This window comes from Vollenhovia emeryi, unplaced genomic scaffold (assembly GCF_000949405.1).
Source record: "Vollenhovia emeryi isolate VEMERY1.0 unplaced genomic scaffold, V.emery_V1.0 DF939318.1, whole genome shotgun sequence".
Lineage (NCBI taxonomy): Eukaryota > Metazoa > Arthropoda > Insecta > Hymenoptera > Formicidae > Vollenhovia > Vollenhovia emeryi.
The window spans coordinates 130,040-153,438 of record NW_011967048.1 but is presented as its reverse complement, the minus strand read 5'-3'; the positions used below and the strand labels follow the sequence as shown (position 1 = coordinate 153,438).

Here is a 23,399-nt window from a genome sequence, read left to right as displayed (position 1 = left end):
CGACATTTGAATTTCTAATTATCTAATTTTACTTGTATAATGAATACGTCTATATTTACCGACATTTAAAGTCTAACTGTTATTTCTAAAAAGAAATAAATGATTACGATCTGCATATAAAAGAGAGTATAATAACTGATAGATGGAAATATGATAATTAATAAGGGATGCGAAAGGGACTACCACCGGAGTTTTATTGCACGTTATTGTATATCTCTGGTTTACTTTACTTTCAGCATTACACTTTAATTATTTAACTTACAAAGCTTCTTCTGTGAACAAGCCAAAATTTAAAAAATAACTTGCCCAGATGATGAGAAAGCAATGTGCAAATTTCCGATTTGCACCGTCAGCCACAATATAGATTGATGTTTCATAAATCGTTTTAGATTTCTTTTTAATACTTTAATGTGAGGAAATAGCGACAAATGCGACATACTTACATATGTTCATTACTAAAAAAATACCAGAAAAACATGTGTTCAATTGGAATTAATATGGTCCCCATACGGTACAACAAAATTGCAGGAATATTGTGGCAATATTTCATTGTAAGAGTGCGATATTGCATAAATGTCATGAAATATTATTGTGAGATTGCTGCAAGATTGTAGTAATGATAAATAGACTAATCTGCCACAAGTTGGATGCAGTAGCTATTAATATACAGGGTGTCCTGAAATTCGCGAATCAAAATGCCATAGCAAGAAAGTCGTCGAAAAAATAAATTAAAAAGTTAATTACCATTTTTCGTTCCGAGCAGTAGTTGTTTTAGATAAAAAGGTTCAAAACAGGCCAATCATACATTACGGTTGAACGGAAACCTGTCCGTGAGTCGCGCGTCGATAGTGTTAGCGCATTAACCTATCGACGCGCGACTCACGGACAGGTTTCCGTTCAACCGTAATGTATGATTGGCCTGTTTGGAACCTTTTTATCTAAAAAAAAACTACTGCTCGGAACGAAAAATGGTAAATAACTTTTTAATTTATTTTTCCGACGACATTCTTGCTATGGTATTTTGATTCGCGAATTGCAGGACACCCTGTATATTCATTTTACCAGAAATCCATATACATTTTTAGGATTTAAGAATGCTAAAAGAGGGTTTGGCATTAGCCTGCTTTGAATCTCCTAGCAGTAAAAACGGAAATTTCAGACACATAGTAGCGTTAAAGTAGCAGCTAAAATTATATTTAAATAACGCCTATTTTTACTCTATTACTCCTACATCGGAGAAAAAAATCGAGGTTCAATGTAGGGGCAAAATTTCGACTCGGGTGGCAGCCAGACGATTCGCACCAGAAGCAGCATCCGGGCCCATGACCCGAATGGTAATGCCACTGTTATCACGTCGCGTCTGCATCGCACCAATACCGATTTCCGAGAGCTGGATCTTGCTCCTAGCCGCGTCTTCAGCAAATCCAGATCAGAAGATCCACGACGACCACGCACGCGCACCGTTGCAGATCGGATAATCCATCGGTCCTCAGCCCGTGAAACGGGAGATTCACAGCTTGGAAAGAAACAGCTTATTAATGAACAATGCTGTCAAAAAGTATCTTAGAAAATTATTTAAATTCAACATGACCTTTGAACGTCGTTTCTGACTAATTGTGACCAGCGAAGATTCACGAAACTTTCTCTCACGACATTTAATCTTATTATTAAAATTTGTATTTGTATACTATACAAAAGTAGTTTTTTTATTATTATTAATGTAAAATATGATGTTTTGACATTAGATCTCCTTACAGAGTTGTAATACTGAAGACCGAAAAAGTACTAAAATAATTATTAGTGGAAAATGGCTGTACATCAGAAATTTCTAATGACGTTATGATATTTTTATAATTTATTTAACATTTGAGTTATCAATATAACAAAAAGACTTATAACATAACTTATGAGGTCCCACAGGTTCGAATCCTGGCTGGGGTAATATTTTTCGCAATAAGAATTTTAATTGCCAGATATACGGTCAATAAAAATGACTGATGTTATTAATTTATTAATTACTTCTGGCGACTTTAAGAATATTCTTACTAGTTGATAACTTATGAGTGATTGAATTATTAAAGAACATATCAGTTGTTATTGATACGAAATTTATATAAATTGACGAAATTACTCCAACATCTTTAACATTACAGTTGACGAGCAAACCGAAACGCAATTAATGAACTTCCCCCTTACAACCATCAAGTCTCATGCTATAGCGGGCGTTGTGCCAAAATTTCTGATGTGCTTTCAAGTCTCGGGAGTTTAGCGCGCTAATTTCATTCGTTAGCGGCTTGCGTTGCTTCCAAACGGATTAATTAACGAAGTAATGAGTCTTCGGGGAGTAATAAGCGCGAGTATCATTCAACGAGCTGAATTAGGACGGACGAATTAGTCCATTTGCAAGTCGTCGTCGTTACCGTCATCTCTTCCCTTCTCGGCACGGTCGAAGGGATCGATAGACATGTGCACTGTGTCTAACAATGAAACGAATGTTCGGGAGGCCTGCGAATCACGTTTGAAAGGGTTACACTCTTTGCCGGACTTCCGTCAGGAATCCGATTTAGATCGTTAAACTTCAAAGAGGAACTTTTGCTCGCCGACAGCGCTTTGCATCGCACGCAGCGTTGGACGCGCCCGAGATAGTTGACGCAAAGTGGATCGTCCGAACGCGGCTGAGAGATTGCGGGCGCTTTTAAAGTCGCCTCGAACAAATCAGAACAAAAAGTAAAGTCCCGAAATTCTCCGAGGCAAGAACGCGAGTTATTCGCACAAATGTATCCAACAAAAATCTGTAAGAGTAGAATTTTCGTATACGTTTCTCCTTCGAATGAATTCAAGAATCGAGCCCCAGGTGCTCCTCGCGGGCATCGAAACGCGGTGGTGATCGCCGAACTAAACGCGAGAAATTGTTGTCGTATGACAGAGCCTCTCTCTTCGTTCTCTCCGCGTTTGACGATCGTCAAACTCTACAGTCTGTAATCACGACGCAATTGCGATTGTATTATACAAAGTTATATTTAAATTGTTTTTCCATACGCTATAAAAGTTAAGCTAAAAGCTTTATAATTTTATAGACTCTTATTCAGTCAATAAATATGTAAATTTTCAATTTCAAAATTTCATGAACAATTTATGAGAAAACTTAAATCTTCCACTAAACTCTTTAATGTTTCTCGGTCGCTCGCAAACTGAGACGCATTTTCAGTTTAGCCAAAGTTCGGCATCAATCGAGATGCATTTTTAATGGCCACGTCGAATTTCCGCGTTGAAGAGTACCTTGTCGACAATTTGAGCGTGATACAGTACGACATCCTGGATAATTACCAAGTTTTACAGTAGTTCTAGACGTAAATGAGCAATTTCCCGATGAGAAATGACATTTACGAATTTAACAAACTTGAACTTAAAACACAGATAGTAAGAGAAGTGAACCCAGTCGGGTATCTAATTTCGTAAACCCAATTACTGTTTTATTCAAATTCAAATTGGACGAATAGTGTAAACACGGTACGATTTAAATTAATGTCATAAAAAATTCACGTAATATAAATATTAAATAAATTTAATACTAAAATGCTGCTGAGAGTGAAAAAAATTATATAAAAAAAGAAAGAAAAGCAGATCACACACGGGGACTCAAATTGGCGATCCCGCGCTCACGAGACACGAGCGCACCCGGTGAGCCACGCAGTCACTTAAATTAACGCACACCGTAATGTGTTACGGCTTGCTGGAAAATCTTTCACATTTATTTATTTTTGAACAAATGCGTTAGAAGCGCGCGCTCACACTTTCACAAAATCTGTTCCTCATCGAGGACTACACATAGAAAAATCACCGCTCACATTAAGTGCCCCTCGGCGAGAGGCACCCGTGTCCTCCCTTGTACGCAATATCATTTTCCGGTCAAACGTACGAGTTTTGTGTCAGATTAGTAAAACTGACGTCAGATTAATTGATGTGTTGTGATATAGAATTTGATGGAAAATAAATGGAACGCAAGGGAGTTCAGGTATTCTATTTTAAAAGGCGCCATTTTAGTTCCCTCCCTTTTAGCGGGTGTGCACTTGGGTGTTCCCAAAATGGCTACTCGAAAATCGAAATGGTGGTTTTCGATATAGTTATTGACAATCCCTGTTTCGAATCTTTCAGGCTTCTAGAACCGGTATTTATAGTCAGATCTTATATTCGAGACCGTCTTGAATTTGTCTAAAGATGCTGTATGGAACATGTCATTGCACCGAGAAAAATAAAATAATGTTTTCGTTTATTTCCATAGTAATAAACAGGGGTGTATCTTCGGGGAGGTAGGCACTAAGACGCGCCATTTATTAATTTTCGGCGAGAAAAATAACGGGCTAGGACTAGACCAGGATTCGAACCAGTAGCGCGATTCTGTAACTCGTTATGTCGTCGTTAGGCGGCTTTGCGCAGCTTTTCTACGGAGTTACAGAACTGTGCTATTGCTGCCCTATTCCGTTGACGGTTACCGACAACTATCGACAGCGTTAACGATGTTTGCGCAGCTTTTCTATCATGTAAAAAAAGCTGCGCAAACGTCGTTAACGATGTCAATAGTTGTCGGTAACCGTGTTCGGAATAGAATAGCTTTCAGGGGGTTTTTAATACAGCTGATTCCGAATCTGATGTCAAAATGACAAAATTTGAAATGACAGACCCATGACGATTAAAATTACAAAAACTTTTCTGGTTCGAAATACGCCTGCAGTTAGTCTATAAAAATTATGGTTTTCAGGGTTTAGTACGAGGAGGTTGTAGAACGATTTTAAACCCCTTTCTGTATTTATTTTAACGGGGTGCTTGAGTAAAGTAAGTGTTTTCTGTCTATGCTCGGAGACCACTCCTACTGTTCAAGGGGTGGTTTCTATCTTTCAACCCGCACCAGTGCAGAAATAAAAAACATATGTGTTGATTATTTTTATGATGTTCTACAAGTGTGCAAAGTTTCATTAAAATCAGTGAGTGGCATTTCCGTAAGTCTCCTTATAAATGGTACGCATTCGGCAACTCTCCTATAATTTAAGCGGAAAAGTTAATCGGAAAAATTAACTATCGGGAACACTATTTAATTGGTTTATCCAATGGAAATATTTTTTCAGGTAGGAATTTTCAGTGTAGAAATTTACTCCGATCTGAGATGAAAAATGCCTCCGAGTCAAGCATGTCAAGGTCATACTCGTTTGTGAGTATGCGGCAAGTGCCACATAGCACGAATTGCACGCATTTGCATCCGCTCGTCGACGCGATCACGAGAAAACAATGAGTTCGCCAATTTACATTGTGTGCCGTTCCCGTTGACTCAACGTTGCGCAATAAATCCATATCCATTCGAAACCTTAGTAAACATATTAATCGGCATGAAAGAACGAGTTAACTTAAATTCGGTTTAATTTATATCCTCAACAAAATGCGCTATTTTAATGCGGAGCTGTAAAATGGAAATACCAAAAAATTGTGGCATTATATTTCTATCATTGAGAAAATGCAGCATAGTCGTTTTTTTCAAATGCATGATTGAGATTCCTGCGACGCGGCCATATTCGATCACATTCGATCGATCGGAAGCTGTGTTCGAGATAGTCCTTCTGAAAAATCACTTTGATATTATGAAAAGATACGTGAATACATATCGAATAGAATATCCTATCAATGAAATACAAACGAATGATGATAGTACAAAAGAAACCATGATAAATTAAAAACGTATTAGTAGTACGTAAAATTAATATTAAAATTCTTACAAGTTTTAATGTTCTACGGCATTCATTAAAGCATTAAAGAAACGCTAGTATGCTTCGAATATCATAATTGTAAAATAGAAAATACTTGCAAAATACTCTCTTTCTACATTTGAATTCTGTTTGATTAGTTCCTCTATCTCGTAAAGGTTTTCCATCTTGTATTTCGATAATCTTTACAATAAAGATAATTTAAAACTTACATGTATAAACTCTCTCATGAAAATATATCTATCGATGGAACTTTTAATTTTCCACACATAATTCTAATTAATTGATAAAGTTAACTAATTCTAATTAAAGCCAATAAATAATTCTTCCCCGACAGTCCTCTCTAAAAGAAGTAATATTCCTCAACATGACATTTTGTTAGTTGTTTTCCTTAAGTTGTCCATTTTTCTTCTTATCTTTCTCCTGTGCCGCTGGAGATAAGATGCAGCTGCGGAAGATACGAAGATCCGAGGTAATTTAACTTCGTTTTTCCGTGACGCATTAGAGATCGTCGCGAGGAGAGAAGGAAGACACGTCTCGCGGCTGCAGGGGCTATTATCGCGATCGGGGAGATAGTAGGCCAACTTTCGAGATGACAGTTTTATTCTCCGTGCATGGCGGACTGTGCAAAAGCGAGACAGCCGGTAATCCTCCCGAAGCGTCGTGAAGTACTGCGGGGCGGGGAGGGGAGGGTGGGAAGGGAAAGAAATCCTCGAACACGTTTTCGCTACTTTCCGAGCACGATATCGTGAGAATTCATGGTGAAAAGTGGGCCCCGTGGATCGCGGCGATCCGCGCGAAGATAAAAGTTGAGAAACCGAAGGAAATTCCTGCGACGCGACCTAGGACGAAAAATCGGCGCGCGCGCACACACTCGTTCAGATAAATCGCCGAGAAGGAGTGACCAGAGGAGGGAAGACAGAGAGGGAGGGGGGGGGAGTGAAGGGAGAGAAGGAGGTAGGAAACGACGTGAAAAATTCTCCGTCCAAGAGTCACGATGTGCTTGCAATCATTTTGGCGAAATATGCATGCAGGATTTTTACTTCGAGAATAAAATTTTGTTTTAAACTGCAAATGCAGATTATATTCGATTAACAATTTCTTTTCGTCCGGAAAAAAGTAAAGGTAAAAAACGCGAGCAGTAAAGGATGTTATTATTAAATTATTATATAGTTTATTATCCAATGATAGAGAAACAGTGTGATGAAAAATTTTTTTATACAATGTTAACAGACAAAAAAATTTTCTACACTTTTGTGGAAATCTTCTTGATTGTGAGATCTCTCAGTCAACTGAATTATGGCTTCCTGTCTCTTCTTAAAATCTGTACTCGATAAATAGATCAACCGGTATTAATTAATGGAAAACCTTTCTTATTTTATTTTCGTCTCGACAATTTTATTCTTTGATATGCGAGCGCAGTCAAATTTGGCCGATTTTTCTAATTGATCTACGATCGCACGAATTTGTCACAGGAAGATTCGTGCGATCGTAGATCAGGTGGGGAAACTCGGCCGAATTTGACTGCGCTCGCATAACGAAATTGTCGAAACGGAAATAAAATAAGAAAGGTTTTCCATTAATTGATACCAGTTGATCTATTTATCGAGTACAGATTTTAAGAAGAGACAGGAAGCCATAATTCAGTTGACTGAGAGATCTCACAATCAAGAAGATTTCCACAAAAATGTGGAAAATTTTCTTTTGTCTGTCAACATTGTATAAAAAAATTTTTCATCACACTGTTTCTCTATCATATTGGATAATATACTATATAATAATTTAACAATAACATCCTTTACTGCTCGCGTTTTTTACCTTTAATTTTTCCAAATTCGGCCGATTTTTCCAACTGATCTACGATCGCACGAATCGTCCTCTGACAAATTCATGCAATCGTAGATCAATTAGAAAAATGGGCTGAATTTAACTGCGCTCGAGTATCGAAGAACGAAGTTGTCGAGACGGAAAATAAGTAAGGAAAGTTGATGCTGGTTGATACTAACAGTTGATCTATTTTTCCAACGCGGATTCCGGAGATGAAGACTCATCAGATTGCTCTTTATCCACGTCGTTGAGCGAGATCATATTCGGCGATTTACGGAAAGCGGCAGAAGGTGGTCCTCTCCGTTAGAGAGTCCGTGAACCTGGCCAAGTTTTATGGCGCGCAAGCCGCGGATAGCGCTTGTCGTGTCGAGATCAGCACGATCCTCTCGTGGGGTTAGCGACCGTGAAAGTACTCCCTTGCAGAAGTAGGACGGCCATTTTTCAAAATCGTTGCGACGATTGCGTGCGCCCACAACCGACACACTTCGCGGCGGGTCGTTGCACCGGAGGTCGGTTTCCTCGTTCTTCTCACCTTCGGCCGTCCTCGGCGCGCCAACCGTGAAAGAAAGTGCAATTCCCTAATAAGTGCGCCGGTTAACGCGTCGCGCTAGTTAGCTCCTACCGATCTTCCTTTCGATTCTACCGCTTTTCTCTCCGCCATCATCTCGCGGACTTTCGAGATTGACGCTCTTGCGAATCTCCCGGTATCGCAGTTCTTTACAGATGAGTTCCGAATCGAAACAAAAATTCGATTTGGCATTTCGTCGAGTTCTTTGTATCTGGTGCTCACATTTGCAGTGGCAGCAAATTAAAAAAAAAAGTATTTTTCAATTGTGTGCCCTAATGTTACCCTTGTCAAATCTCTTTTTCTAAAGTTTATCTTAGCATTAAGGCATCACGTGAAGATAGAAAAGATTTGACGTTAACGAGAGACAAGTCTTTTGTAATGCTGTTTCCTTTCAAAAGCGAGCACTAACAACACACATCTCAGAAGTGCTACTGGTATCTAAATTAGAGAGAGAAATTATCTTAAGAATCTCGAAAACTGCTTTTAAAGAGGGTGCTCGCCATAAAACCTGGCCAGGTGACGGACTCTCTAACGGAGAGGAACTCCTGCCGCTTTTCGTAAATCGCCAATTATGATCTCGCTCAACGATGAGAAGAATGAGTAGTGCCATGCCTAGTGTAGTGACTGTTATAACTGATTCGTTAATCTAGAACTGTCGCAGATGCGACTTACTTCCTAGTCTTTATGGGCTATTCCAAGGCTCGGATATTGAAGCGGTAAATCGCTCGATAAAACTAATCGGTGCGCGATCAATCGATTTATCATTACACTTGCGATTCGTTCCGTGCGATACGGAGAAACTCAACGATCTGGTCCGAATTCATCATCTTCGCAACAAATTATTGAACTTTTATTGGAAAGTCCGTTGAACATCTGGGATAGTACTCTCGCCCGGTCTTTCTCGCGTGCCCGTTGCGCCTCTCTCGCATCGATCTCGCGGGTCGGCGCGTCCGCAAAAGGAAAACAAACTCTTCCGCCGGTGGAAGCGCCGTCCGCCCGTCCCGTCGGTCTTCCGACCCGGCGGCAGCTCTCTCGCCTCTCGCGAGGAAATTGCTCGGTCGGGATTTTTCTCGCGCTCGCGGCACCTCTCGCACTCTCTCGGCTCGCTTCCATTTTTCCACTCTCTCGCGGCCGCGTCTCGCCGCGGCGAATGCGCTCCCGGCGGTCCGCGGCCGCGCCGTCTGCCCGATCTAACGACCTGCTCTCGTCTATCGGGATGGCAGGGGCCCGGCTCGCGGGCGACATAAGTCGGCCAGTTATAAATAAAAGTATAGCTTTGTTGTCGCGCAGAGGCGGCGCGCTCCACTTGCGGCACTTTCATAACAGAACGAGGGGGAGAGCACCGGGAGAGCCTGAGCGAGAGGCGTGCGAGGAGGACGGGGCGGAAGAAGGGAGAGGAGAGGATGCTTTCCACCGTCCAGAATCGGGAAGAGCGTGTCCTGAAGCCACTCGTAACGGCGCGGTCTCTTCTTCGATCTTGAGCGCGGTAAGAAACGAACGACTTTTCTTTACTGGAAACCAGGTCGAGCGCCGGACGGGCCGCCGTACGGCCTGCACAGGCAGGCGCGTCGCCTCTCTCTCTCTCTCTCTCTCTCTCTCTCTCTCTCTCTCTCTCTCTCTTTTGCTTAATTTATGTGCCAATCTATTTACTATCACTAGCATCCCGCGGCGCGCTGTCGATGCTAGCGTTGTTGCCGATCGAGAAGCGAGATACCGCGAGTTAATAAAGTCGATATCGACGAGCCGACAAAGCGGCGATTTTTAAAACTGCAAGCGCCTTCCGGTGCAGTCTCACTTAGATTTCATTCAAATTCGATGCGTTCTGTCTGTCTGTTAAGGGGAGATTATCGTCATAATTTTTGCCGACTGAAATTAAAGCACTATCGTGCTAGATCGATCTGACCTTGATTCAATTCTCAGAGTAATTACGAAGATCTAAAACATATCCGAGATTAAATAGTGACACAATTGGTATTTTCAACCTGTTTAAAATATTAATTTAACTACGTTTGCCTCCTATTTCATTTATCTGAAAAAAGCCCTCTACTGATCGAGAGTAAAATATCAATTCAGAGCTTCTGCTTGTGTTTTTTTTCCCGGTACGATAAATGTGAATAATAACGGAACGATCGCCGGTAGGGAAAGCGGTGACCGGAAGGGACGAAGGAGAAAAGCGCGACAGTGAAAAACGCGGTGCGCCTTTACGTTGTTTTGTCCCGAGCACGAAACGAAAGAGAATGAGAACACAAGCGTGAAGCAGGAGAGTAAACGACGCCGGAGATAGTAGGCCAGTGTCAATGTCAGCGGCTCGGCTAAGCCAGTCAGCCCCCTCTCGGCCGGGCAAACTTGATCGTGAAAACAGAAAAACCACGAGCCGCGCCGATTACGTCCTCGCGAGATTTATTTATAGGCCCCCCTTTCCCCGTGACGATCGCGCGCGCGATTTTCAAACGACGCGGGCTATCGTCACGAACGGACTGGGGGCGACTGTGGACGCGCGAGATTTGAATAACAGCGGGGCGTACCGCGTCTCAAACGATCTCTCAGCCGAGATCGAGACGTCGCCGCGTCTTCCGGCCCGTGAAACTTGTCCGCGAATCCGCAATCGGAGCTATCTGCGGAGAGATCGCCGATTTTTTTTTCTGAGAAAGTGATTTCTTCCCAACGCGAGTCTAGGCTCCTTCGGAGCCCGGGACGCTGCTCGTGGTGACTTTTTCTTTCGGTCCGTCGGATTGAACTCTGGGAGGAAGAAAGACAGTTAGCAACCCATTGTGGGGCCCACAATTAGTAATCGAATTATTTGAATTGTTCGTAACTCTACTCTGGGTAAAATTTTGACCGGATTTTTTGTAGTTAGGCAACTTAACATTTCGGTTAGTGCCTCTTAAGTAAAAATTATCTTCGCGTTACTCAATATCGACAGAACTAATTGAAAGAATTGATTAGTATTACTCTAAAATCTTGGATATATTATAGATAGAATAGCTAATTGCGACTTTTAGTTAGGTGGGGTAAAATTCGTAAAAGAATAGAGTTACGAACAATCCAAATAATTCGATTACTAATTGTGGGCCCCAAAATGGGTTGCTAATTGTCTTTTTTTTCCCCAGAGCAGATGTCCGGCCTCGTCCTTTGCGACCGAAGCCGGCCAGCTGTGCAATTTCAATTCTCATCGCCATGCTTAATGAGGGGGGCAATGACGGCCCGATGGATTATGTGGATCATTGCCACGTATTGCTGATAAATATGCAACATTGGAAATAGGGTGATGTCGATAATCGATGCGCGGCAGCGCTCGCGCTCGTCGTCCGTCATGCGTATGAAGATGCAATTGGGATGCACGGAGATTTTGGACGAGTACGAAAGAGCTAGCGGGTGATGAGTGAAAATTTCTTGCATACATTTTCAAGTCTTATTTATTCTGCCGGAGCGCTTTGCTTTCAATTAGGAGGTAAAAATACGAGAGGAGATAGGTGTGTCGCAAACCCATACAGTCCCCCCCTCCCTACGCGGTTGTAACGATTTCGCCTCGGTTATAATATGCAAATTTCAAAGAAAAACGAAATATAATTTTCACATTCGTAGACATATGCGTTAAGACGAAACTCCAGAAGGAATAATCGTGAGAAAATTAGAAAAACGGCATCCGACACGAAAGGTATCCAAATAGTTAGGCTGCTCGCGTAGCTCGCGAGGAATGAGAAACGCTCTCCGTCGCGACAATCTCATTTCATATGTCAGGTGGATATAAAGTTGTCACTACTAACCTAGACACGAATGCACATACGCGCGCACGTGGCACGGCTCGCCTATCTAGTTCATTGTCAGGAGAGCGCGGTTAGCGGGATGCCAGAGAGACGTGCGCGTGTCTTCGCTCGCGAGATACGAATTCGCAAACCGCGAGACACGCGTCGTAACACCGTCGATTATTACTATATTATTATACCGCCTCGCGAGGGAGAGGATGGGAAAAAGAGGTGCGACGGGCACTCGCGGAAATTGCATTGTAAAAAAGGCACGCTAATGAGCACTGGAAGTAGGGCGAGCGAGAGACGTGCGCAATGAGAAGTGCACTCTTGATTTCTCCGGAAAAGCCGAAGTGTCTCTGCGAGATTGGAAAAAGCCTGAAAAGAGTGAAAAGAAAAGCGGCGACGAGTGGACGACGCATGGATGGGGATGTATGTACCTACGATGGAAAATTCTGAGTACAAATACGTCTCCAACTTATTTTAAAGCGAAAATTTTATAATAAAATTAAAACTATTTGAAGAAACAATTTTCTTCTCGTCATACACGCTATCATAGTTGGAGTTTATTCTTAAAATTTTCAAGTGTTTTTTTCATAGTGGGTCATTTGCCTACAATAATTTTGCTTTAAAATAGCGCTTTAGAGTAAATAAACCACATTTATAAATGAATTACCATTTGATTAATAGAAGACACCAACATAAATACCGTTCCTTATTTATATTGTTTACATAAAAGTGCTATTATTTTGCACATCAAATAAACAAAAAATTTGATTTTTCTATAGTTATCTCTCTGTTAAATAATAAAATGTTACGTCTAATGTTTCTGTTAATTAATATATATTTAATAAATAAAATAAAGTAACTTCGAATATATTTAGTTTGTTAAAATTGAGAAATTAAAAAATATTTTTACCTGGTGCTATTATTTTGCACATAACTGTATTTCACCATAATTCAAAGCGATATATTATCACCAGTAAAGATTATATATAAACATATTTTTTAAGAAAACGGCTTTATTAATTAAGTGGTAATTTATTTATAAAGATGGTTTGTTTATTCACAGATTAATATAATATAAAAGAAAACTATATCTAAAATATAGAATGCAAAACTTGGTTTTTCAAAATACGAAGAAGTTTAGTTATAAGTTAAAACAGTAAGCTTATTGTCAACCCAACTGGCATATTTTATTAAATTTATTACAAATTCCTTACTTCAGGTCCTTTTCAAGTAACAATACAAAAAGAAACAAAGAAAAATTCGTAGACAAGCGAAACATCTAACCTGAAGTAAAGTCGAAACGTTGTAACAAATTTAATGAAAATTTCCAATTGGGTTGACAATAAGCTCACTGTTTTACTTTTTAATCATCACTGCCGACTATAAGTGACATTTTTCTTTAGTTGAAGACTTTGGTTCTAGCATGCCGCTAGCACGGCAATACAGTCGGCCGTGCTTTAACAGCGCCGAATTTTTTTAATAAACAATAATATCGCGAGGCAGAACCGATATGTATCCAACAATGAAATTAGTAAAGGTCGTCTTTTAACAAAATATTCATTTTTATGAAATTTGCTTGCATTATATTTTCATTGAATAAGTATTAAAAATTTGTCCCATTAATATTATTATCTTGGCGTCTTTGTTTTACTTTTTTTAAAATTGTTTTTTAAGGTATTGCAATAAAACGATATAGACTTTTGTATGTTTTTATATACATGTTTATACCCATGTTTCTTCTTTAACTTTACAAATTTTGTAATTAAATTGAAAGCGTTAGATTGAAGCGATGTCTTTTCACGTCGTGGTTACGTATGAATTTATGGATTACCAAAATCGACATCCCCTCCTCGTCTTCTTCCTTACATACTCAGTCCCACGTTACTTTTAGAAAGTGCTTAATTAATTAATGTAATTGCGAAGACGACCACACGCCAAAAGATGCTAAGGGACACGCAACCCATGCCAAAAATAAATTTTTTTACAGATTTTGTCGGAGAAAAACCTGTTTCGCGGCATGTGATATTGCGCAACGTGTGCGACTAGTGCGAAAGCGTGCCCAGCATAACTGGCAATTATGCGTGAGAGCGTGTCGCAGTATAATTATACATAATCATGTATCAAATAATTTGGTGATAAAAAAAAAGACTCTCGTCATTTCTCTGCTAGAGGGGACTCGCATGATATTATCCCGTACTCTAGCTTTTCGATCGCGCGGTAGACGACGGTATAAAAGAAGAACCGAAGATAGTAAAGTGTAGATAACGAGAGAAAGTGTCTTATCTCGAATTTGAAATTTCGAATCTCGGTATTTTAACTTTTAAATGTGAAGCGCTATTTTAATCCCGATATTGCGGCAATTAAATTTTCAATTGGAAAGATATAAGCAAAACGGTAGAGCAAAAGCCCTAAATCATTCCGCCACAAAGTAGAAACCGAAATACATGAATTTTGTCGTCGCCTCGTAGGTACCGATTATAATCCACATAACGATAACGATCTGTTACCGTCGTTTCGAATTCGCTTTCTATAACCAATACCAATGTTGTTATTTTGGGCCACATCGAAATGTACTAAAGAAACCCCCCCCCCCCCCCCGCTGAGACTGTCGATGCCAACCGGCATTTTAGGGAGAGTCGTCGGGACAGAATCCTCTCGTGAGTCGGTAGTTTTGTAATTCCGACGAGACGAAATTACAATTCACTTCATCCCGTTTCTTGAAGTCGCAGTTTCGAATCTCCATAAAGTTATCTAGTGCAAGTTCGTGTCATTTTGATCAATTGTCTAATAAATTGAATATGTTTGAGACACTTTTATTTCTATTTAACATACTTTATCGAAATATAAAATATACTATATTTCGATGTATCTCATTTTTTAAGTAAGTCGTTTGGCGAAGTCAGAAAGTTAACAATAGAGCAATTTTGAAAATCGGCTTTCTATATTATTATGGAGCGTCAATATGAATTAACTGATGATAAAAAGTTGGCACGCCATATTTACTTTTCCTCTCTATCTCGAGTCGTTTATCGATATCGAAGGCAAGAGCCGAGTCGGCGATCGATATTGTGGTGACACACGTCGAGTCAAACGGAGGATAATTTCGAATCACGTTGGTGTCGATAGGCCAAACGGTCCCGTGTTTCACTTTCGGCGTTCGAAGAATTAATTCGGCCTGTACGCGCGCGACGCGTTCGCGCCGTGTCAAGGACAACGCGTCTATTGCCGCGTGCTTTCCTGAGAGGCACGAAAATCGGGCCCGTCTTTCCGATCGGCGAGGCGTTGTAGCTGATGTCACGAATAGTCCTGAAAGATGTATTCGGCTATTGTGTGCCAATTCCGATTTTTGCTTTTTTACAATCTTGAAATTCATGTATGCGCCGTTTAAGGGGGCATATACACCTAGAAGACCAAAAAAACGTTAATTTTCTGGAATTTTTTTCTGGGAAACTGTTGGAGTTATCGGATTGTCGTTTCTTAAAGTTGAAAATATATATTTTAAAGAAACTTCGTGATTTTTTTTATTAAAGAATCTCGCAAAATGTCGGAGATATGGCGTCGTGAAAAGGCAGCCCGGAAAAAATCACCCAAAACGGTACCAGATGTATCTTCGCCAAAAATTAACTAAAACAAAAAATAGCACGGAATATTAAAATATATAATAATAGTTTTGGCGTATCATAGCCGATTTCAAAAATATCGATTTTTGACAAAATGGCGGGCGTTTAAATTTGACGTAGCGATTTTTAAGGCAAAATCCGTTCGTTTCCTCGCCAGAAAAAAAACTATGAGTCCTAAAAAAAACCCCTACGATACGCGATAGATAATTATGTGTTGAATAACCCCTATAAATTTCAAGCAAATCGATTCAGTGGTTCTCGAGATATTTCTGGTACCAGTTTGAAAAATGTCGGTTCGAGAAAACGCGTTTGAATATTCAACATATGTTTTTGTTAAGGGGACATATACACCTAGAAGGCCAAAAAAACGTTCATTTTCTGGAATTTTTTTCTGGGAAACTGTTGGAGTTATCGGATTGTCGTTTCTTGTAGTTGAAAATATACATTTTAAAGAAACTTCGTGATTTTTTTTATTAAAGAATCTCGCAAAATGTCGGAGATATGGCGTCGTGAAAAGGCAGCCCGGAAAAAATCACCCAAAACGGTACCAGATGTATCTTCGCCAAAAATTAACTAAAACAAAAAAATAGCACGGAATATTAAAATATATAATAATAGTTTTGGCGTATCATAGCCGATTTCAAAAATATCGATTTTTGACAAAATGGCGGGCGTTTAAATTTGACGTAGCGATTTTTAAGGCAAATTCCGTTCGTTTCCTCGCCAGAAAAAAAACTGTGAGTCCTTAAAAAAAACCCCCTACGATACGCGATAGATAATTATGTGTTGAATAACCCCTATAAATTTCAAGCAAATTGATTCAGTGGTTCTTGAGATATTTCTGGTACCAGTTTGAAAAATGTCGGTTCGAGAAAAACGCGTTTGAATATTCAACATATGTTTTTGTTAAGGGGACATATACACCTAGAAGGCCAAAAAACGTTCATTTTCTGGAATTTTTTTCTGGGAAACATACATACATACATACATACATACATACATACATCTGGGAAATTTAGGAAAGACGTTAAAAAAAAAGTTGCCTAAAAACAGATATCAAGCCATTGTACTGTCAGGGCTGTAACTTCATCATTTTTCGAAATTATGACTTGGAATTTGCACCAGACATTCTCGAAACATTAACTTTATGAATATGTAAAAATCCAAAAATCGATTTTTTGACCCTCCTAGGTGTATATGCCCCCTTAACTGTACAATCGATGCGCTTACGTCCATTTCCACCAGTGCGGATTATCCATGCAGCACACAAAAATTGAATGCACATTGTAGAGATCTTTCACCGCAATGTTGTAATATTTCAAATCCGCTGCAAAATGTTACTGCATCGTTGCTGTGGAAACAGCACCGTTATAATGTCCATCTGTACACTGAGAAAAATGTCCAATTAAATGTAATATTTAAATCCAATTACATAATAACAAACGGATATATCCAATTAACTAAACAACATAATTATAAAGATATCCAATTAAATTGTATATCCGATAAAAAATATGATCGGTTTTTCAATCAAATATCATCGGTAACTGCATTTCATCGGATAAATTTTATCGGATGTATCCATAATTTAATCGAAAAAATTAACCATCGGAAACACTATTTAATAGGTTTATCCGATAAAAATTTTTCTCAGCGTAGGAACATTGCAACAAAACATTATGGCAATCTCTCTTTCTGGACCAGGATGAGCGTTTAAGCACAAAAACCAGAAATTGCGTAAAATCGAGATACGATCTTGCGAAAGAGATCAGTCAGATTATTCTTGGGTGTAGAAAGGGCATTAGAGAAAGATAAAAAAGAAGTTGAATTACTAATCAAAATGATGAAAATATGACATCAAAGTCGTTATTTGTCGTTATCAAAGAAATATTGGAACATGATGAAAAATTGATACCATCTGTATTGACGCTGTACGCGATAAAAGATCATGGAAAGGTGAAAATAGAAATGTCTAGATGATAATTATAGTGTTATGTAAGAAAATCTCAAACATATAATATTATGTTGACATAAAAATAACTACATTATAATGAGACAGTATTTTACTTACTCAGTTATTTTCTCGAAAGGGATCTCTGGCGTTGTTTTATAGCATGTGTTGCAATTTCTACATATTTTAAACGTTTGGAATTCTCATAATCATATTAATTTTGCTATATAACTTATTTTTATATTTCAACTTATAAGTTTCTTTGATATTTCTTTGACTTGTTGCATATACATCTTTTATCTTGTTTTCCTTGTATTCCTCGTGTTAAGCTGGCGACAATAAGCCTCACTCAATTAGTTACTTTTATCTTGTGTTTGAACAATGTTTTCATAGAGCAAGTCTTTTACGATTTATTTAAGGTCGTCATGTTAGATGACTCACCCTGTATATATAATATATAATACAATTTTCCTACACACATTTTATTGGCTACGGAGTATCTAAAGATGATTTTAAGACGGTCTTGAATATAAGATCTAGTCAGATAAATACCGGCCATATTCCTTTACCCTGCCTGGGGTAGAGTACGTAATGATCGGGATTCACCCCCGCTGGTTCCAAGACCGGGATTCACCCCTGCCGGGCCCAAGCGCGGATGAAAGAGGAAAGAGTTCGAGAGCGAAGCCACCAACGGTAAATATGTATAACAAATGCTCAGAGAACTCGATAGTTTGCCTTGGATCAAGAGGCGAATTATTCGGAAAAACAGGCTCCTATTTACTTCAAGTGGAAGAAGAAAAAGAAGGATTAATAAGATTAGCTCCCCAGCGGGCAGCGATACCAATGTATACGAGCCGTGCTTGGCTCCAGCGGTTCGAGCGCCTCTCTCAGCGGCAAGAAAACTGCCAATTATATACGAAATTTGTACAATAGTTCGCTCGCACTTTGCCGAATGAGCGTCACGTATTAGCAAGATTTAATGCGGCCGCTCATCGCGAAGAATTAGGCCGAGAGGACTTGCCGCCGGTGTCCTTGACACGCTGAAAGTGAATCCGGTCCCGCGCGTACTGACTTAACTTACGCAATCGGTCGTAGGTGTAGAGCACGCCGTTCGGCACCGAAAACCACTTGCCGACGACGGAACGGTATAATGTTACTACTGTCGGACGCGCGACTGCGGATTATGCAAATTCGCGAACTGTATCTCCCGTAACGTGCCGCGGCTTCTGCCGTAACTAGAGCTTTGAGAACTCGAAGTCGTCGTACAAACCGGCGAAATGTTAACCGCTCGACTTAGATTTTCCAATGTGAGACGCATCAATGGGAAATTCAAGCCATACCTTGAAAATCTATGTTTTAAAAAGATATCTTAAAGACATATATTTAATATACAACTTAAATGAGTTAATAGACGTCAGCAAATTTTTAACAAATTTTTATTAGTTATAACAATAGCTTAGAGTATTGAAATTAAATTTAAGTTCTTATTTTAACATAAAATACCAGTCGCAAAAGTACATTCTGATTAAATGGTAACGGATGTTTGCGTACATATTCCTGATTTTGTCTTTCACACACATACACATACACGCGCACACACATATACACAGAGTAATGAATATATATTTAATGATTGAAACTTTTATTTCATTATGTTATGCAGGATAAAGTAACCATTCTAATTGTGGTCCGTTTGAGATTAGGCTAACTTTCATTTATTTACAAACATTCGTCGATCGAATATTGAAAGGAACTAGAAACCACCGATGGAAATTATTATTTCCATTTAAAACACGTTTATCATATTTATTTATTTATTTACATACCGTATGTCTCAAGACCCTCAATCGTATCCCTTGGTAAAAGATTGAACACATGCCGAGCACGAGCTTTTCGCTCATAGTGCCTCTGGCGCGGTGCCGAAAATTCAAATCGTCAATCGGACATAAGGGGGGGGGGGGATCGGTGGTGTCACGTTGGGCACATGAATGAAAGTGAGATCTGATTTATGAGTTAGCGGCCTTGAATACATTACACGGCGTCGATGGCGCAAGAAAGAAAAATCGCCTCGCACCTGTTCATCGAACTGAAGCCACTAAAGCTAATCGTTACGAGTTGTTGCTGGATCCGTTAACGTTGTTGCTTCCTGTACCTGCGTTTCTTTCGAAATTACGGAAGTTTCACCGTGGATGTTGAAGATGGACTTGGAGAAATAGGGAAACTTCTTCTAACTGTCGCATTGCGCAGGGGAGTTGGCTTTTCAGTACAAAAATGTAGAAGAATTTTTTATGTATTCACGTTTTGGAATTTTTTAAAATTATTTTTTATGCATAAAATAATATCAGGACAAGGTGCGTTCCGCACGGTAGAACATTTCATGCATTTAACTAAAAAGGGTAAAACTATGGTAAAACACGTTTACCATATTTATTTATTTATAATTATTTGTTAAATTATAATTTATTTATATACTAAAACACTGAGTGTAGAAGTACAGAAAGTATAGAAGTATAGATATTTTTTTGTCGACTTTGCATCGTTCCGCACGCACCCATCTATTCAACGAAACTTTTTTTTATACAGACTTCTATAAGCTTATTTTTAACGGTACGGTAACATTCTCTGATGTTATCCCGTGGGCAGACGTTATATCTTCTGCATGGATAAACTGCAGAATAAGTTACGATATGACGCAGAAGTCGACATTTTTGAGAATTCGTTCCCAAAGGACAAACTATTAATGCAACATTCTATCTGGAGATAGTGAAACGGTTACAAGTACGGGTAAAAGTTTGAATTATTTGCGAACAAAAGCTGGATTTTTGTAACAAGATAATGCAAGCACACACAGCCATTGTTAGGAAGGGCTTTCCATACAAAATTGAATAACCGCCCTATTCGCCCGATCAACTTCTCTTTGATTTTTTGCTATTCCTTAATGTTAAGAAAGACCTGAACGATCATCATTGTTCACTCGCGCACTCGTAAAGATGCTCCGTCAATTCGGGACCAGTCCATAAATCAACATCGTGACAAGCGTAATGAACTCTTAGATTAGAATATATATAACTGGAAGTGATCCGAAGTTGGATATCTGTTGCGTGGTAATGAGAAAGGTATATAGGAAACAGGCGTCATTTGTGGCACACACAAAAAAAATTTGCAGATAAAGGACCTCGGATGCGTGGCTCCTCGTTAGACAGATGCTTTTTATATTGAGAAAACCAGAATTGTATAACAAAAATTTAAAAAATGGACATAAAAATATAAATATAAATAGACGCATGTGTGTACAGGGTGAGTTATATCTTTTTTTACAACGCTCGCGTGAGAAGGTAGAACGGATCGAAATGAACAGAAAAGTCCTGTACCATTTTGCAATTTTCGCAATAGAAAACGAGTAATTAATTATTAAAAATTGTCGTCTTAGCCCGGCCCACCGCCTAATTCGAGCGCGTGGCAATCCGTGCGCCTGGTAATATCGATCGCCGGGTGGTCACATCTTGCTACATCTTGCACTCTTTTTATTGCGAAAATTGCAAAATGGTACAGGACTTTTCTGTTCATTTCGATCCGTTCTACCTTCTCACGAGCGTTGTAAAAAAAGATATAACTCACCCTGTATACGTACTCATCAAAGCCACACTACCACACACAATTTTTCTCTCATTGGTGTGTCCAGAGCAATGTCGGATGCGCAGAAGGGATCGACGCAAAATGAACCAAAGACGAAGTGGACTTACTAGTTATACTATGGTTATACCTTTGCAGTCATGCTTAAAAGTTTATTTCAAACAAGAACAATAGACCACTCGATTATTACAGTGATATATCTTGTGCAATACCATTAAAAAATACACTTATTACGTAAATACAATTAATATATAGAATAAAAAAAATTGGAAAGGTTACAATGCCGACAAATAAAAGGTATTGTCACACTAACCAGAAATTCTTCAAATTTTTCAATTTTAATTGTTTATATCGTTGAAACGGAACGTTTAATGTGTCAGTTGTCTAAGAAACCCTAGAAGATAATATAAATTCGTTTGTAAGCCTGTTGTTCTTTTTATTTGCTGATGTCAAACCGTTATGAAATGTCAGGAGTGAGTGGCTGCTCGAGTTTATATCCGGTACGTCAATACCCGTCGATAGCTGCCGATACACATGCATGACGGAAGAATGGTACGAAGGAAATATGATTGGAGTGTACACGGAATGTTCTTACAACGGTCAAGGTTACAGTAGTATCGATTTAACGGATGTTAATAGTCCGATCGTTTTCTCTCGATTTAGTAGAATTTTATAAATCCATCTAAAACTCGAATTTTCATTGTAGTAAGATCGAGAGAGGCATTAAAAATGAGAAGTTTGTTTAAGATGTGAATGATAAGTTTCACAATTTAAGCTCACTCTGTATTTAGGGGAGGATTTATCTTGTAAAAAAAAAATTAAAATTGAAAACAATAAAAATGATTATTACTTTTACTGTTTTATTTCTGTGCAGCATTTGCACGATTCTTTTGCGACACGATTGGTATTTCTATCATATTCACCGTAAGAATGTGACTTGCAACCACTCACACAGTCGATTCTTTCCAGCTGGGAGCAAAAATTCATTTTACTACACCGTTAGGAGGGGCTAGCCGGCGATTTTGCGCGTAAGAGACGGTCTCGCGATTTCAAGCGGAGAGCACACACCTTTACATAAGTGCATAAGCATATGCATAACGAATTTGATTGGCCTATAAGCAAATGCATAAGGAAATGGACCAATCAAATTCGTGTTTCGTGATTCTTTTTTTCTCGCCAATTGACGTGCCCGTGAGCGCGTTTAGCGCCTAAAGGTACCCATACACGTTCCGGAAATCCTCTAATTGTAAGGAAAAACTGTGCAGTCCTGGCCTTCGGGATTTCCGGAACGTGTGTAGTAGAAAACTGCGCAGACTTGGCGGACTGTTCAGGCGGCCTGATACTAATCGAAAAACTATTCTGAATATCTGCGCAGTCCCGAACTGTACAGGCCGATCGTAGTGTGTATGGCGTTTTCCGTCAGTTGTTTAATGAATGTTCGAAATCATGCAAGTATATTCGCAAAGAGCCTTAATAAAACCGCGATTATCACAATAAAATGTTTCGTCGATCAGATATTTTTTCATCACACGAAAAGTTTTCTGTCTTAAAAGCGTGCGTTAGCAAGCATAAGTGTATCTTGTTTTTTAATAACTGGTGTAACTAGTGCTAGCAGGTTTAAATAAGTTGCTTCGTCCATCCGCAAGTAATTGTGCCAATCTGTAGGCACAACCTTCAATTCTGTCAGCAAGTTTATGTGGGAAAACTGCCCCCTTTTTTGTAGCCACTTTTTGGACCATATTTTTCTGACACGTTTTTTCTTGCGATTTCTGTTCAGAATGCACTGTCTTGCCAATATAAAACCAACAAGAGCCAAACTATCGTCCGTCGCGTCCATTGCTCACTAGCGAATTGAAAGTTATTCCGGAGCGTATGTGCGCGAGGGTTCGTTCAGGCAATCCCGAAGGCCAGGACTGCATAGTTTTTCCTCAGAGGATTTCCGGAACGTGTATGGGTACCTATACACACTACAATCGGCCTGTACAGTTCGGGACTGCGCAGATATTCAGAATCATTTTTCGATTAGTATCAAGCCACCTGAACAGTCCGCCAAGTCTGCCGCAGTTTTCTACTACACACGCTCCGGAAATCCCGAAGGCCAGGACTGCACAGTTTTTCCTCAGAGGATTTCCGGAACGTGTATGGGTACCCAGGGTTGGGAAGTAACTCGTTACTTGTAACGAAGTTACAGTTACAGTTACTTCTTTTTGGTAACTCTAACTTAACTTCGTTACTTTCTCTACATCTGTAACTGTAACTTAACTCAGTTACATTTTTTCGATAACTAGTAAC

The 23,399-nt window shown here is 39.3% G+C and overlaps 1 protein-coding gene across 1 annotated transcript in view; it reads left to right on the top strand.

The window, feature by feature from the left end:
- The first annotated feature begins 9,364 nt into the window (after window positions 1-9,364).
- LOC105558711 overlaps window positions 9,365-23,399 on the top strand; it is a 19,795-nt gene continuing 5,760 nt past the window's right edge. The window contains exon 1 of the mRNA XM_012006543.1: window positions 9,365-9,634. Coding sequence (XP_011861933.1) covers window positions 9,365-9,634 — 270 coding nt within the window. The remainder of the gene's footprint in view (window positions 9,635-23,399) is intronic.